The sequence below is a fragment of the Macrobrachium rosenbergii genome, chromosome 21 (genome assembly GCF_040412425.1).
Source record: "Macrobrachium rosenbergii isolate ZJJX-2024 chromosome 21, ASM4041242v1, whole genome shotgun sequence".
Lineage (NCBI taxonomy): Eukaryota > Metazoa > Arthropoda > Malacostraca > Decapoda > Palaemonidae > Macrobrachium > Macrobrachium rosenbergii.
Genome location: NC_089761.1, coordinates 16,904,890 through 16,923,454, shown reverse-complemented (window position 1 = coordinate 16,923,454; position 18,565 = coordinate 16,904,890). Strand labels below are relative to the sequence as shown.

The window sequence follows — 18,565 nt, the reverse complement described above, 5'->3', positions numbered from 1 at the left end:
TTGCTTTGTGCTTATGTGACATTGGTTTACATGACGCTGTTCCTTTAGTTTGTTTTTTGTTATATTTGCAGGCATTAAAATCTTACTCTGAGAATGCAATGCTTAGGGTGCGTTTTTTAAGAGTAAGTTTTGTAACCATATGGGAGAGATAAAATGGCGGAGAAAAGTTTTTTAAGTTAAATGTTAGTACAGAGTGGAAGGAGGAGCAAGTTCTTGGACGTAATGAAAAGATTTGAGGATGGAGGTGCCTCTGACTATGATCTGGTTGAAAGGAAAGTGAAAACCGAGTTACAGAGGAAGGAGGGAAACATTTAATATAAGGCCGTGAAAGTTATGAATTAAAGTGGCTTTGAAGATGAGCGAAAAATGGACTAAGGTTAACGAACAAAAGTGGAATGAGGAAACGATGAGTTTGCAAAGGTCAAGGGCAAGGTCAGTGGGCAAGCAGGAAATCAATGGTGATATATTATAAGAGGATGAAACAAAAAGCATGTAGTTATGGAATGAAAAACTGGGTAAAGTAAAATAGAGGATTGTATGAGATGGGATCGCAAAACAGATGAGGTATCTTATAGAAAGAATAAGAAAGTCGAGGAGAAAGTGAAAGAGAAAAGGCGAGAAATGAAGGAATGTTAATGAGGAATCTGAGTGAAATTATTAAGGAGGCAAAGAAATTGTAATGGAAGTAAATGCAGTAATAAAGTTCCAGTTTTAAAATTACCTGAGACAAGTTTGAAAGTAAAAGGGAAGCAAAACGTGTGACTTAAAGACCCCAGAGAAAGCTTTTTAAATACACACATACACACACACACACATATATATATATATATATATATATATATATATATATATATATATATATATATATATATATATATATATATATATATATATATATATATATATAAGACCGATCAAATAGTTGAAAATATTTACTGTATCTAAATATGTAACGGGATAGTGGCTAGTTCGGTGTAGCATTTCGTTTCAAAAACAAGTGCGTTCTATATCCGTTCTTGTTTCAATCTTATAAATGGAATGAAGAGAAAATGTCAGGGAAAAGGCAGAAAATGGAAATGCAACATTGAGAAAAACCCATCGTCAGTATGAAATTTATATTAGAAATATTATCCATCCTCCGCTATAGTATTTTTCACACTGGATGAGCGACGATATGTCTCCAAACTATAAATTATTCATAAAAGCTCCAAATTGAATTTTTATTTGTAAATGTGGGAAACGTTTGAGGAATCATTACCAACGGGTTGTGCTGAAGAGAAGCTTCAAAGGTTAGCGAAAAAACTGAAAGTCTTCAGAAGAGGATAATATCATATGGTAACCAAAGCACTTTGGAGGGTAGGAGTGATGATGCTAGCACGGACTGTGATAGAATGGGAGTAGTTGGGAAGTACTTGTCTCATACGAGTGATTAGTGCTATAAAAGATGGTAAAATGAAAGGGATCGGCCAGAGAAGATTGGGCATGAAGGCAGTTACGGCACTCAAGGGATTTTAAGAGAAATCTCCAGAGAGTGGGAATTTGCAAAAAATGCACTGATAACTGGAGATTCTCTTCATGAAAGCGAAGTAAAAAAAGAAAAAAAAAAAAAAAGAAACGGAAAGCTGTTGTGGGAAACTGTCCACATACCATATGCCAAGTAAGAATGGTTGAATAGATGACATATTTAGCGACGCGACGAAAGTTTTGTAAAAATTTGAAACATCTTAAAAGATAGGTTAGTATGGAGGAGGATGGGTTGGTGAAAAGTATGTACGATTCGGACAAATTTTAAAATAACCAGGAGCAGAAGGAGGATAGTTATATAAAAAGGGAGAGTTAGAAGGTACGGTGAAGGGTGAAACTACACTTCAGAGGAGACTGGGGCAGTTGACGTTGTTTGGAGAGCCGACGATTTAGTAGAAATCGTCACAGGTTGTTTATCAGTGATGCAAGCGCTGAAGGATTTAAAAAGACAGGCTGTTGTATGTTTCTTCCTAGCCCTGTAAACACACACACATATTTATATATATTTATCTTATATATATATATATATATATATATATATATATATATATATATATATATATATATATATATATACATATGTATATATATATAATATATATATTACACATACACATTTATATATATTTATGTATATTATATATATATATATATATATATATATATATATATATGTATATATATATAATATATATATTTATATATATATATATAAATATATATATATATATATATATATATATATATATATATATATATATATATATATATATATATATATATATATATATATATATATATATATATAGTATGGATATATAACATGGCACTACTAAGTACAATTTGAATAACACTGGAACTGGCAGTGGAAGACCGTAGGGTACCTGACGTCGCCGTTTCCCCCTACCCTCCGCGAAACAATCGCTCCCATCCTCATATGAACACATTAATTTATACACACTAATCTTACTTTATTATTATTATTATTATTATTATTATTATTATTATTATTATTATTATTATTATTATTATTATTGTTGTTGTTGTTGTTGTTGTTGTTGTTGTTGTTGTTTAACATGAAAACAATCATACTTAACAATTCTAAATTATTTTAATCACGAAACAAACTTTTGTAGAGCAATCAACATTTGAAAAAGAGAAGAAACCACTAAACAGATAACGCATAAATAAACACCAGCATAACTCAGAAAACTGTCCTTAATAAGTTGTACCACATTCTCAACAATAAAGGAGTGCCAGCAATGGCAACACTAACAGGAATGTTGTTCTAATGTTTTGTAGAGCACAGCCTGAAATCGAAGAGGGGCAGTAATTGTACAACTACTAACTTCAGTGAGCGTATTAGGCCTATCATCAACTTCGGTCAATTTTAGGAATATTTTCTCTGCATATAGATCAAACAAAAAGTATTAAATTTATGTTATCATATCAACTGTGTATAGATTTATTACTAAGCTTGGAAGACCGTTGCAGCTTGTGTTTTGGGAGATAACGTATTTGAACTAATATTACCGAAGATATTAATGAATTTACATGTATGTATGTAGGTTACATGGACGCTTCTTACTCAAATCTGGAAAACTTGTAGTGGTTCAAGTTTTGGAATGGAGCTAGACTATATACTCCTAGTGCTACTACTATGGCTACTATTAATATTGCTACTACGCTACTTTACAGTATATACTGCAGTTGCTATAACTGAGCGACTCTCATTACAACTGCTACTATCAGCAGGCGACCTAATGTGATTGCTAGTTTTTGAAGTAGTTTTGCATTTTTAGTATTATTTTATTATTATTATTATTATTATTATTATTATTATTATTATTATTATTATTGAACAATGCCGGTACCCATTTACTAGCCGGGCAAGTTCACAGTGACTCGAAAAACTTCCAAAGTGCGTGTGAGTGTAGTTTTGTCGGCAAATATGTAGCATGAATTCTCTGATCCTTCACATTCCATAAGGAATAAACGACAAATCATCCCTATTCGATCACTGATATAACTGATCTCGATGCTGTCGATAAATTAATCATATATTAACCAAGCAGAGGACACTTCCAGCGAATTATCCGCTAGAATTCAGTCGTCACTTCATCACGTTACGTAAATCTTGATAAACGTTTGCTTCGATCGGTTGCACACGCTAATTGATGTTAAGGAATAACATCTGAGTATTACAAAACATTCTTAACGTCTATTCAGAATTTTAAAAGGAAATGACTAGATGAGCAATCATGAGGATAATGGGTAAAAAGTATGAACATTGCGGTGACCATTGTGTTGTGTTTCTCGGAGTCGCCCTTGTTAGGTGAAACGGCTTCATGCTGAAAAAAATATACACATATACAATGAACCATACACACCGGTATACATCTAAAGCTATATACGCACGCATAAAAGTATGACTATATTAATAAACATAAAAATATGACTGTATCAAAATGTTTAGAAAGGAGACTCTCGTAAACACGTACCATTAAAAATTATGGCTGCATCAGCAGTTTAATTTATAATAAGTTTCCGTTTTTATAAATTCTTTTTTCTGCATGAGAAAAATAATGTACTCACTGTCAGTTATTAATATTTTTTAGTTATTCAGTGATCTTGCGCCTACAAAAAAAATATGTATATATATATATATGTATATATATACATATATTAGCAAAATAGAGAAACTTTATTGTGCATTAAACACTGCTGAGACAATCATAATTTTTAATTAAAATCATATCAAAATGATTTGTATGAATATAATATGTAATTTATTTTAACCAAAGAAGTATGACAGAGTCCACACTCTATCTCAAAACCTGTCAAAGCCACCAAAATGCCTGAACTTCTCAAACAACTACAGCAATTACCTCTTGACCCACAAAGGGACGAAATAAAACAACCACTCTTTTAGTTTTATTTATTTTTTGAATTTTATATCGTTTAAGCTTTCGTCAAAATGCCTAAAAAAAAAAAAAACGAAAATGTGCCGCTGGAGTCGGAGTCCAACCCAGCATTGTCATCTAGAGCTTATAAGAACGTGACAGTTTCAGATTGAAAATATGACGAACATTTAAATCATGATCATTTGGCATCACCTTAGCATCACATTTCAGAGATTCTTTACATTTGTCAGAAATTTATACAGAGCAAAATAATCATCATTTGAGATTATATATATATATATATATATATATATATATATATATATATATATATATATATATATATATATATATATATATATATATATACATATATATAATATATATTATATATATATATATATACATATATATATACATATTATATATATATATATATATATACAAATATATATATATATATATATATATATATATATATATATATATATATATATATATATATATATATATATATATACACACAAACATACATCTTCAAGAAAGATTCTCAGAAGCCTTGGAACTTGTTCCCATCATACTGAAATACGCGACGTCCCTGCACAGCCACTCTTCTGACTTGTGCTACTGTAACGCCAGTTCATGATATTCATCGATCAATCAACTAATCACTCCGTTACCCTTCACATTCGGTGACGACGAACGCAAACTTTGAAATTCTTTGGTACTAAGCCTCTTAATTCATAGTTAAATTAGAATTATGCTAAAAATATGTCAGTCTGCTGAAATTTGGTTACTAAAGCAATTTACAGGCAAACGAAGCATCGTACTCTACCGTCTAAAAACTATCACTAAAGAAACTTAAAAAGAGAGAATGAATACAAAATATATAAGAGAAAAGAAAAAAAAGACTAATTCTGTTGTCCATATATACATACATTAAGTACAAGTTTATTTTTTCACTTATCTTTCAAGAATATCCTTGACTCACGGCTTCCCAGAACAGACTGAATGAGTATTAGAAAAAATGTCTTAATTAAACGAAACGTTGAGGAGATTCGGAGAACTGTAGAATCAATTCGAAAATCCACGACTTGAGTAGATGGCGAAAAATTCCGCCTTACAGGATAGCTACTGAATTTCAAAGCGATTTGCCTACACATGTCTTTGTAAACACAACCTTTGTTTGCAGAATGTTTTATTTATTTTTTTTACTGTTTACTGTTATGGAATCACGCAAGCAAATGCAGACTGGCCAGCAAGGGCGCAATTTACTTTGAAAATGACTGGACTACTCAAGTAATATTATTATTATTATTTGGACTAGCCATAACTAAATTACTGTCTTACACAGAATACCCTGATCGTCCCTGAAGTACTCACATAAAAAAAAAAGAATTAAGCTTATTACACCCTCGGGAATACTGCAGACGCGTTACCTTACAAAAAGTATGCGGCATTGTGAAAAAATAATTTGCTGACTAGCAAGGCAAAAGTGTACACCTACATTAATTATTTTCTGGGTTGAAACATTTATAAACCAAATCATTCGTACACATTTTCTTCGTAGTTTTATACTGAAATACGTTTCAAAGTCGAATAACATAATCTTATTCAGTGTTTTCCAAAATCATTCAAGCACTACAAAAACTAAATCAAACATCCGTTACGTGTCTATTCAATATACAATTTCAATTATCTTTCTTTTTAATATGTTCAAGACTGACATTCCACATATGCCTTACATTTACCTAATATTCAAAAACAATTTCGTCAATGCCTGTCTAAACCATTCAAAGTTTTCCTCTTTAGTTACAGATAATGACACGAATTACGACAGAACGACAAATCATAATAAGCAAGCCTACTTAAACTCCCCTTATCTCTTTTTATTATTTTTTTTTATAAATCCATCATACAAAATATACATATATTTTCTATATATTTGCACTTAATTTTAACAAAATTCATAAGTGCCTCTATACCATCAACAGAGGGCAAGAACTGACAACAGAATACGTCATGGCGGCCAACTGTTGCTGGAAGGGTTTCACAGAACTGGAAGGCATCTGGAAGTTTCTGCTGGAAAGACGCTCAGGCTCTTGGCTGGCTTGTTCGGCACTTCCGTTTTAGTGTTCTTCACTAAAATCTCAGTTTAAGTACTTTCACACTAAATAATTATACCGAATAAGTGTACTCCGGGTCACAACATTTCCTTGGCAAGTCTGTTTAAAGTTACTCCAAGATCCTTTGATAGTCTCGAAGTCACACAAAACTAGGCCTAGTATTTCAAGAAATTCTTCTTTGCCGGTGCACTCTATGGCTGGCCTTTTCTGGATGGTCTAAGTTCCTCACATACTTGCAGTTATATATAATACAGTACTTGAATCAGTAAATGTACCTTGACTTAATTCCATTTGATAAGGAAAACTGTTTTGTCACAAGTCATGTCAGCGCCATTTTTTAAATCGATTTATCAGAAGTCCGTTGAATATAAAAAAGGCACATTTTCTTCTGGTCCCACGCAACGACCTCACGAAGAAACAGGTCCGTTCGGAAAATGACCGATTAGTAAGTAAAACGCCACAATAATGTATATGAACGACTGTATTTTTCAAAATACAAAAAAGGTAAAAAAAAAAAAAAAGGGGGGAAGCTTTCGACCGTTTGCACAGCGGTCCTCTTCAGCCAACTGAATTGGCTGAAGAGGACCGTTGTGCATACGTTCAAACTCCCCCTTTTTTACCTATTTTTTGTATTTTGGAAAAATACAACCGCTCATATACTATACATTATTGTGGCTTTTTCCTTATTATTTCCGGTCATAATATAGTGCTGCACCATAGATAACAGATTAGGTTGAGAAGAACAGAAAAAATAATAATAATCAAGCAAAATGAAGAAATAAAAAAGCATTTTTGTTTATTAAGAATTTCTGACCGATACATAGGTTACAAAAAAAAAAAAAAAAAAAGGGGCTATTAGATATGTGTCTTCTGTGAAGGAGGCTGCGATAAGTGATCTTTGTCGGAGACGGAGTTGAGGATTCCGGTGGTGGAAGGACTGATGGATTCGACGATCAGGGACAGGCAGTCCAGCGAAGAAGTGGAGGCTGGGTTCCCCGCGCCCTGCTGTTCGTGGCCTGTAACAGAAGAATACGCGTTAAAGAAATAATAATAATAATAATAATAATAATAATAATAATAATAATAATAATAATAATAATGTGTGTAATAAAAATCCACAATTATATAGTTAAGGTTTACACTGATGAGGAACACCGTTGAGAAGTTCGAAAGTCTTTGCTTGTATATTTTACAGTGTAATATAATTTACTATATAATTGTGGAATTTTAATACACATTGTTTTTCAGGAGGTTGCAAATTTTTTAGCAATAATAATAATAATAATAATAATAATAATAATAATAATAATAATAATAATAATAATAATAATAATCTTATAAAAAGTATGCACAAACTCCCACTGCGTGTACTGTAGAATGTACACAACGATCTCTCAGACTAATAATAATAATAATAATAATAATAATAATAATAATAATAATAATAATAATAATAATAATAATAACAATAAGGTATTAAACTTGCGCAGAGCATGTCCATATCGAACAGTATGTACAGTGAAAGCGATAAATAAATTTTCTCGAATTCATATTCATAAAGTAAATTTATATACATGCATTTGAAGAAGAGAAAGGCACAGGCAGTGGCTCATAACTGTCTGTGTGTGGTGGATCTATCTGGGGATACACAGCCAAAATCATTGTATCACGGAAAAGCTGAAACAAAAGATTGCATGAATTGAGATAAGATAACATCAGTTTAAGAAGACTTGTACGGGATACATTCATTAGAAAGAACGACTGATGACGGAAGGCCTGACAGGAGAAGAGCAGTGCGAATGTTTATGAGAGGATATGTGGATAATGTGGACGTTATGAAGGTAAAAACTGGCAATTGACAGAGGCGTCATGAAAAAGGTATTGGGGATGTGTGACTCGGAAAGCTGTTTTGTTACAAATGATATGTTTTTATGGTGACAGAGAAGCTTGTGTAAGAACTTGTAGGGGGGTATGATGACTACTTCGGTGTAAAAATGACCCTCGGCCAACGGCGTGTTATGTCTCTGCGGTTGTTTAATATTCATGTTGATGGCGCAAAGAGGGAAGGTACGGAAAGAAAAGATGAGGTAACGAATTTTTGAGATGAGAGAACTGCCAGATGGTTTGGGAACGCTGGAAATAGCAGTTGGAAACAAAATTTAGCAATATTAAAGTTAGAAAGTGTTTCCAAAGTTTAGCAAGATTAAAATTATAAAGTATTTCCAAAGTTTAGCAAGATTAAAATTAGAAAGTGTTTCCAAAGTTTAGCAAGATTAAAATTAGAAAGTGTTTCCAAAGCTTAGCAAGACTAAAATTATAAAGTGTTTCCAAAGCTTAGCAAGACTAAAATTATAAAGTGTTTCCAAAGCTTAGCAAGATTAAAATTAGAAAATGTTTCCAAACTCTAGCAAGACTAAAATTATAAAGTGTTTCCAAAGTTTAGCAAAATTAGAAAGTGTTTCCAAAGTTTAGCAAGATTAAAATTAGGAAATGTTTCCAAAATTTAGCAAGATTAAAGTTAGAAAGAGGATGGAATTAAGAAAGACAGAAAGATGACAGCTAGTATATATAACGGAAAAATAGAAAGGCCTGACACAGATATGGAGTAAATAAAACGAATGATGGTAAAAGAAGAAAATAAGTCAGTTTCAGAATAGGTGAGGAAGGAAAGGAAACGGTATTTCTGGAAACTGAGAAAAAATATTAAATGAGTTATGTGCACATAGTAGTAAGTTTCAACTCACAGATGTTTGTTGAGTCTCGTCTTTCTTGATGGCTGAATGTGAATTTTTAAGTGTGTGAACTGACATGAACTTATTTGCGAGCATATGATCAGTAAGATTTAGAAAGGCGAGAAACGTAAATGGGCAGAAAAGGAAAGGTAAACAATGTTAGCTCACTTTAAATAGACAGATTGAAAGGTTTCAAGATGATTTGATTATGCAGACATAACAGTGTGGTAAAAACTAATTGCATAACTCGAATACAACGGTTTAATGGACGCGCTAAAGTTCTAAACCGGAAGGGCCTTTACTATTTAGGAAGATCTTATTATAGGCTATTGGTTCAAGATACGTAGGGAAGGATACATTTCTAACGCGCCTACCGTACAGATGTGAGATAGCTTCCCTTGCACAACACACACACACAAACACACACATATACACACACACACACATATATATACACACACACACACACACACACACACACATATATATATATATATATATATATATATATATATATATATATATATATATATATATATATATATATATATATATAAACCACTGAAATAATCTTCTGATTCTTATACGTTCAACCTTCAAGAGCGAAAATTGCAGTACCCGGGTATACGCATGCGCGAGCCGAAAACACTGGCGCTACCAACGCCCTGTTAATAATACACCTAACCGATTCTACTCTTATTTTGGGCTATTTTTTCAACCCTCCTTCATTCACATGTTTGCGGTTGGCACTTTGTAAATCCCGGAAGACCATTTTAAAGGTCTCCTGCCGTCAATCAGGAGAGAAAGTAGGATTTCGGCGTAATCTCGCCCCCTTAATCCTTCCTCGAGACGTATGACTTGGATGTGGGTGGGGACTGGCACCTCATTCCTCATGCTAGGATTATAGTGATGTCTCTCGCTTACTCACTCACAGCCACATGTGTACTCTCTTCTGTTTTATATATATATATGTATATATATATACTGTATGTATATATATATACATATGTATGTATGTATGTATGAATGTATGTATGTATATAAGACCAAAGAATTCCAGTGTATATAAAAGGAGACGGACGTTACATTTCGGATAGTACCGCAATCATATTTTAAACAGTATTTTTAATACAAAATATATACATATATAAGATTCTTAAGTACTGTTTAAATAACGCTCGAGTATAAATAAACACACATATATAACATATTTATACATACACACACATATATATAAAACTATATATATCAAGCTCTTCTGCATTCTCTCAGTGTAAGAATGCACACACGTATGTATGTATGTATACATTTTCCGATTTGTATTATACATAAGAGCATTTAGAAAATTGTGCAGATACATCAAAGCAAGCGAAAATCATTGAAAGTATCTTACATTTCAGGTACTAAAATTACATTTGCAAATTAATTATCTAACTTCTGAAACAAAGTCTGTGGGACTAAAAAATAATTCGTAGTTCTCTAGTTAATATACTGTAGTTTCGTATATTTACCGAAATGTGAAACATTCAGCTAAGATGCAGAAAATATGAAAAAGTATTTTCCCATTACCTTATCTATACAATGAATGCACATAAGTGAGGTAATGAATATAATGGAGTGTATTTATAGCCTATCGTTTGTGGCTAAAATATTTAACGAATTCTCTCTCTCTCTCTCTCTCTCTCTCTCTCTCTCTCTCTCTCTCTCTCTCTCTCTCTCTCTCTCTCTCTAGCTGATTTCCACCTCACCTCTTTAAAATATAAACTATCAAATTCATTTTACTTACAACTCAATAGATGTTATTGGCAAAAAAAAAAAAATAATAATAATAATAATAATAATAATAATAATAATAATAATAATAATAATAATATCTGGTTATACTTTTCAAGATTTTTGTTCAGCAAAAATCTTAAAAACATCTGAAAAACTGTGTTAATATTAAATAAGATATATAATAATTTAATCAAACAGTGTTGCTCACTAAACAATGAATAGTGAAAATGCTTAGCCCAAAGTGGATGAAAAGTAGAAATAAATTTTTCCCACGAGCAGTTGTTTAGAAGCTTAGTTCAGCGTATGCGATCAAAAATTAAACAACCCAATACATTCAGTATCAATCATTTGAAATTTAATACCAGCCTTTGTGAAAATTCTATGATATTAAAACCATTAAAATTTTTTTTTAAATATCAATCAAAAGTTCATTCGTTGTGTTCCATGTGGAGTCCAATCCATTATAAGAATCTTGACCGATACAAGTATTTTTCTTCGGTAACAAATACAGCAAATTAAGTTTGTACTTTAGCGTCTGAAACTGATTGAATACATAAGGTCATGGATGAAATCCATGTCTAATATTCAGTTATAAAAGGGGAGACTATAATGATTTGCTGTCATGGCACTCACTGGCCATATTGAAAACATTACACTTAGGAAACACCCGCAAGTGGCGCCTCATCGATAAGTAAAAATATAAAAATGAAATTAAAAAATAAATTTAAGAGGACAATGCTGAATAACTAACAAGAAACATACTATGTAGTTTTCTGTGCTTTTTATCTTCAAAATTTAATAAAAAAAGATAAAAAACTGAAAAACTATTTACGTTAATAAAATAAAATCGAGTAGATACAATCACCATTCAGTGTTATTCCTAGGCTTTAGTAAACACAAACGAGAGGGTTAATCCTCTCATTCCGTTAGGAAAGCGGAATACCTCGATGAGGCCCTCCCAACGAGAATACCTTGATGAGGTTCCCCCAACGAGATGAGGATTGCCTCTGTGAAGCTCTTTCGGTATTATGTCTTGACTCGGGACTGTACCTTTCTCTGCGCAGTTCAAGCAACAGCGACCCACAACAATCACTTACTAACCAAATACGCAATTCACTGATGATATCACACAGTTACACAGGGTTTGTCGCTGTCACATCCCCGGCGGGGCCGAGAGAGAGAGAGAGAGAGAGAGAGAGAGAGAGAGAGAGAGAGAGAGAGAGAGATACTATTCACCAATACACACACTCACATTTATATTCTATATATATATGTATATATATATGTATATTATATATATATATATATATATATATATGTATATTATATATATATATATATATATATATGTATATATATATATATATATATATATATATATATATATATATATATATATATATATATATATATTATATATATATATATATACATATATATAGGCTATATATACATACATATATATATATATATATATATATATATATATATATATATATATATATATATATATATATATACATATATATATATTATATATATATATATATATACATATATATATATATATATATATATATATATATATATATATATATATATATATATATATATATATCCATGACTAGCACGCGTGAGAGCGCAACAGAATTTACGCAAAGGTAGCTCAGGGTCTTTGACGAAGTAACATTTGGGCCACCGACGTTAACCTTATATAAAATCACTATTTTTATCCACAACATAACAATTAAGAAGCAAAATTGTTGCAGGCAAATGCACACGCGCGTAGGCAAAACAGAACATGTCAAAATATCAAAAATCATTATCATTTATTGACAGAAAATAAGGAGCTCTGAATAAAATTGTTTACAAAAGGAAATGTCTTCTTCGCGCTGTGATGTTCAAACTTAGCGAGAAGTTTGTCCGGAGTTGTTTATTTTCGTACGTATATTCACTGTCTCGTGTTTGGAAAACAAGCTATGTGTTTTTAAAACCTCTTCATGTGTTTTTCTTCCGTTGATCATAATATTCCGAATCTAAAATGAACATTTATCTCCGTGTCACACCAACGCGCACATTCTCTTTTTAATTTGTCCTCTTCGCTACAGCAACAGTTCAAAGAATGGCTACTCACTACCTCTCTCCGCTTTTAAAAACACCAGATGACACGAATATTTAAATCCCTTCTCGACCGATTTCGTGACATAACTGTTTTAGAGGTAGAAAATAAACTTATTTACCAAACGTACCGAGGTAGTGTTAGACAGCATCTATCCTTGTCCGAGTCCTGGTTTGAAAGCTGTTTAAAAAGAACGCGGCCAACAGCTCTTCTCTCTCGGAGAGAGAGTGTTCGTTTTCTCGGGAACCTTAGCCTATCAGATCTTCCTTTTTTTTCTTCGTCTAAGATCATTAAAGATCACACTTATCGCTGTATCTTATCGTCAATTACAAGATAAGGAAAAAAATTGTTGTTGTTCAAGACGGAATATTTGAATTCCGCGGGTTTGTTTGCCAACGCGGGTCTTATGAGTCATTCGGAAGGAAAAAAAGGGTTTTAGCGAACACCAAGCCAGCAGCTTCTTCTCCGCCTGACACAAGTAAAATTTATTTCTGCTCGTATAAAGTTTTATGACGAATTAAATCTTAATGGGTAATGATATGACTTTTCGGTATATACACTCCCTAATGCCATGTGTTTTCCGACTTGGCAATATCGTTTTTAAAATAAGTGTGTCTGTCAGTGTTGCTCGTGGGCGTATGCCACTTTCGCTAAGCAGTCAAATGGTCTAATCGCATCGTGATTACATCACACAAAAAAGAAATCGGAACCAAAACATCAAGTCAGCATTATTTAAAAAAAAAACTGAGGAAGAGAATAAAAGTCGTCGGAATCTATCTTTAGCTTTCACGTGCCCGTTCTAGGTAGAATTTAGCTGTGGGGAAAAAGCAACGGGGTGCTTTTTAAAAAGCAGAATATATACAATGTTTACACTTCGATGTCCAATATTTTCTCGCGCGCGAAGACTAAAGGAATCCTCCCATGCGAACTCTCTGCGGCTCCAGACGCTGGTTGGTTTCTTGGCGCTTGGCACATGAATAGCTATACAAATATGTAAACATCGCTATATTTGCCCCCCCCCCCTTCCCACCTCCCCACCCCAATCACCCCTTCCACGACATATAACCTCCCCGCCAACCCTCTTCCCCTTCGCTACATCTGATGGAGAAGGGGTTTTTACAACGCCTTCTCAAGTGCTACCCTCTACCTCGTTGCCTCCTCCTGTTCCTCTCTCTACAACTTTTCGTCTTCTCTTCTTTATCCTCGTCTTATTTCCATCAACGGTTCTTGTTCTTCTCTCTTCAAATACCTCAGTGTCATCTTTTACACTTGGTCTTCATTTTCAACAGCTAAGGTGATGGGAAAGTGGATGGCATGAGATGAAAAATGCGAGAAATAAAGGAGGAGGAGGAGGAGGAGGAGGAGGAGGAGGAGGAGGAGGAGGAGGAGGAGGAGGAGGAGGAGAGAGAGAGAGAGAGAGAGAGAGAGAGAGAGAGAGAGAGAGCAGGAAGGATGGAGGTTGAAATAAAAAGTAACAGACATTCAGTGACAACAGTAAAAAGATCAGAGAGAGAGAGAGAGAGAGAGAGAGAGAGAGAGAGAGAGAGAGAGAGAGAGAGAGAGAGAGAGAGAGCAGGAAGGATGGGGGTTGAAAAAGAATAAGAGAAACATTCAATGACAACAATGAAAAGAGAGAGAGAGAGAGAGAGAGAGAGAGAGAGAGAGAGAACGACTCCTTGAACAAAAGAAGAAAACACGAAGACACTGCTTGAATGTCAAGACAAGGCAAGGAGACAAAGACTAAGATGAAATACCCTGGTGTAATATTACCACAAGGGAAATATCTTAAAACTCATGTATCAAAGAAATTACCGAGTAGGTATGGCTAAAATCTTTATTATTATTATTATTATTATTATTATTATTATTATTATTATTATTATTATTATTATTATTATTATTATTATTATTATCAAGGTAGTATTTTCAATGACACCAAGATTCATTTACTGAAATAAGAAACATCTCAGCTTCATCTGAACAGTTACAAAGCACGAATAATGTCCATTAAAGCTAACCAGGCTTTAGCGAGAATAAAAACATTAAAAAACATTAAAAAGCAAAGTAATAAAATTTCTAATATCTCCTCCTTGAAATAAAGCAAAACTTAAAGTTGGTGCTTCTTCTGCTAAAGGAATTTTAACGCTGTTTTTTTTTTTTTTTTTTCAAACTGAGACAATTTATAAGAACCATTTTTCGTGGGGTTTTCTCAAAATGTATGAATCCCTTAATCACTAACCTTGATGAATTACTATCTACTACTATTTAACAACCGCGTAAATACTTTCAAGACGACAAACAACTTTCCAGTGGAATATGGACTGAATACTGAAAAAAGTTTTGCATTATAGTCACTACAGTTTTAATTAAAAAACTATTCATATGAAGAATTACAAATATGTATGTCTATGTGCGAGTGTAGCGCTACCTATACATTCTATTTGCATTAATGCATATTCATACATAATGCGCGGTAATGCTGATTATGCATTTTTAGTGAATCGTTCGTTCATGTAGAAGAAAAAGTCTAGCAGTTTGAAAGGCACTTCCATCAGTAGGCTTGCAAGCAGTAAGAATTCATGTAAAAATATGCAAATGACTTTCGGAAACGTTTTACACGGCATTTTGATGTACTCACTGATCAGATACTCTAGACGACTCTAAAATGTTAATCCTACAAATCCCTTACGTTATTCAGAATACATTAAAAATAGTTGATGAATTACTCAACGTATGTGGACAGGCTAGTTAGTTATCTGTAAAAGAAAACCACTGTGCCGGCTTTGTCTGTCCGTACCGTCAGCACTTCATTCTGACCGCACTTTTTCTGTCCGCCTTCAGATCTTAAAAACTACTGAGGCTAGAAGGCTGCAAATTGGTATGTTGATCATCCACCCTCCAATCATCAAACATACCCAATTGCAGCCCTCTAGCCTCAGTAGTTTTATTTTATTTAAGGTTAAAGCTAACCATAATCGTGCTTCTGGCAACAATATAAGATAGGCCACCACCGGGCCTTGATTACACGCTGTAGCGGTTGTACAGAAAACTCGATTGCGCTTTAGAAACTTCGGCGCAGTTTTTACTTGTTTTATATATATATATATATATATATATATATTATATATATATATATATATATATATATATATATATATATATATATATATATATATATATATATCTTAATACAATACCTTGCAAGGATCACTGCATGTGACTATCGATCCAAATGCCATTAGCAGGATAAGCAAGAAATGGGCAGTTGTTACTAACCTTTTCTGGTTACTGGTCCATCGTAGTGAGATATTGTTATATAATAAATTTCAGTCCATATCTCAAACTTCTGTTTGGCTATTTTACTAATATGTATGCCTCAAAAAGAGCACAACCTATGATTGCTTACAATTAATTTGATGATTTTGAGACGATATATCATTTCAAAAGACTGGAAGGTCAAGGCATTAGTTGCCGTCTCTTCTAATAGCACAAAAGTATACGCCAAGTAGCACTGAGCATTTACCTAAGGTATTTCGTCATTTGGTGATGTGTAACGATCAGTTGCAATGTTTTTCTTTTAATAAAAACATCGGGGTTTAATGCTGCCAAGGAAGTTTATCTACACAGAAACAAACATACGTTTCGCTTACTTTAAATAAAATCCAAGTATTATTTGCTCAATAATTTAAACAACAACAACATTAACAATAATAAAATGATAATACTACCACTGTAATGTTAGAGAAAAAAGGCATAAAAACGACTGCATAAAATGTGATTCTGTAACCACTTGAAGCAATGGAAGTTCTTTAGCACGCCAAATTTACCAGCGATACTCAAATTATGAGAAAATCCACATAAAAAAAATGAAATTCACTTTATTCTTAAAGGCAGAGATTAATTCTTTGAAACACTGATTACCAACAAGAGAATAAACAATCCTACTCATTCAATGATTCGAGCAAAAACTTAATATTTTACAATTTCTCTCATTATCCTCAGTGCTGTGATATACGTTTGAAGAGTCTGATGACATTCGCTTCAGGGAGGTGTGATATCATACCATATGTCGACTTGTCAGAGAGAATAAACTTGGATACCTTCTTAATATGAAAACAAATTATCATCACTTCGAGAGGGAAGTTCGGTATGAATTTTTACTTGCATCTCCACGAGGAATTTCCATGCTCTCAAAATAATTATTTAAAAGGGATAAAAAAAAAAAAAAAAAACGCATGTTTCAGAAAGTTATCTAAATATGAATAAAATCTGAAATCGATCATCAACTTAAAAGACAAAGAAAAGGAATAACTTCTGGCTCCAATCTCACACTTGGAATTTTTTACTGACATTTTCTTTCTATTATTTTTTCGTTCGCGGTCACTGACCTTAGAAGGTGGAGTGAAACACAAATACTTGATTATTATTATTATTATTATTATTATTATTATTATTATTATTATTATTATTATTATTATTATTATTAATGAAACTGGTCATCCTGTCGATGATAAACATATCTTTCTGGGATCTACGTATATTTTAAGAATGAAAATTTTTAAAAAGTTTTTGATGGAAATCAGGGAATCTGTATAATGATGGTAATGTGACAAAAAAAAAGAAGAAGAGAGGGAAAGAAAAACAGAAAAAACAAAAGAAAACAGGACCTTCAGATTTTCACCTCACTGAAAGATCCTCAGAAAAGGCCAAAATAAAAACTTGAACCAGCAACCATTCGTTTATTATCTGTGGCTTTTTAGAACAAAAGGAAAAAAATACAGAATAAATAACAAAAGGAGAAGAAAATATATAAAAAAAACAACCACTTCAGAAGCAGAGAGTGATTGTTTAGAGTGTCTCTCGGGGCCTTGTGGTTAGTACTAAAAGCAATTAGCCATTTGCGCGCGGGGACGCTCTTTCATCTCGGGGTACGAGGCCTCGATAAACGTCCTGCGGAGGGCATTCCTGGCGTGCCCTTTCTGTCCATAAACCAACTAGAACCTCCCCCCCCTTTTTCCTACGTCATCCCCCTACCCCCTCCTCCTCCAAAGATCTCTCCTCCTTCCCTCAACATGCCCCAGTTTCCTCCTTCATTCAATATCCTATACCTTTCTTCTTCACTGGTCGCCGGAGTACGCAATGTCCATCTCATCTCCCCCACTCTCCCACACACCTAAGACGGCACCAGATCAAGTGACCGGTAAATGACTCAGCCCCGCCCACGGGATTAATGTTGAGGCCGTAATAATACTCTCTCTCTCTCTCTCTCTCTCTCTCTCTCTCTCTCTCTCTCTCTCTCAATAATAGCATTACCATTATATCCCTTATCTTACCATTATATATGCGAACAAAACACGTTTTAAATATATATATTTTATATATATA

At 33.1% G+C, this 18,565-nt stretch overlaps 1 protein-coding gene across 1 annotated transcript in view; it reads right to left on the bottom strand.

The window, feature by feature from the left end:
• Nucleotides 1-4,945: 4,945 nt before the first annotated feature.
• Nucleotides 4,946-18,565, bottom strand: part of nau (nautilus) — a 169,332-nt gene continuing 155,712 nt past the window's right edge. Inside the window, exon 4 of the mRNA XM_067123089.1 lies at nt 4,946-7,569. Coding sequence (XP_066979190.1) covers nt 7,409-7,569 — 161 coding nt within the window. The 3' untranslated portion in view covers nt 4,946-7,408. The remainder of the gene's footprint in view (nt 7,570-18,565) is intronic.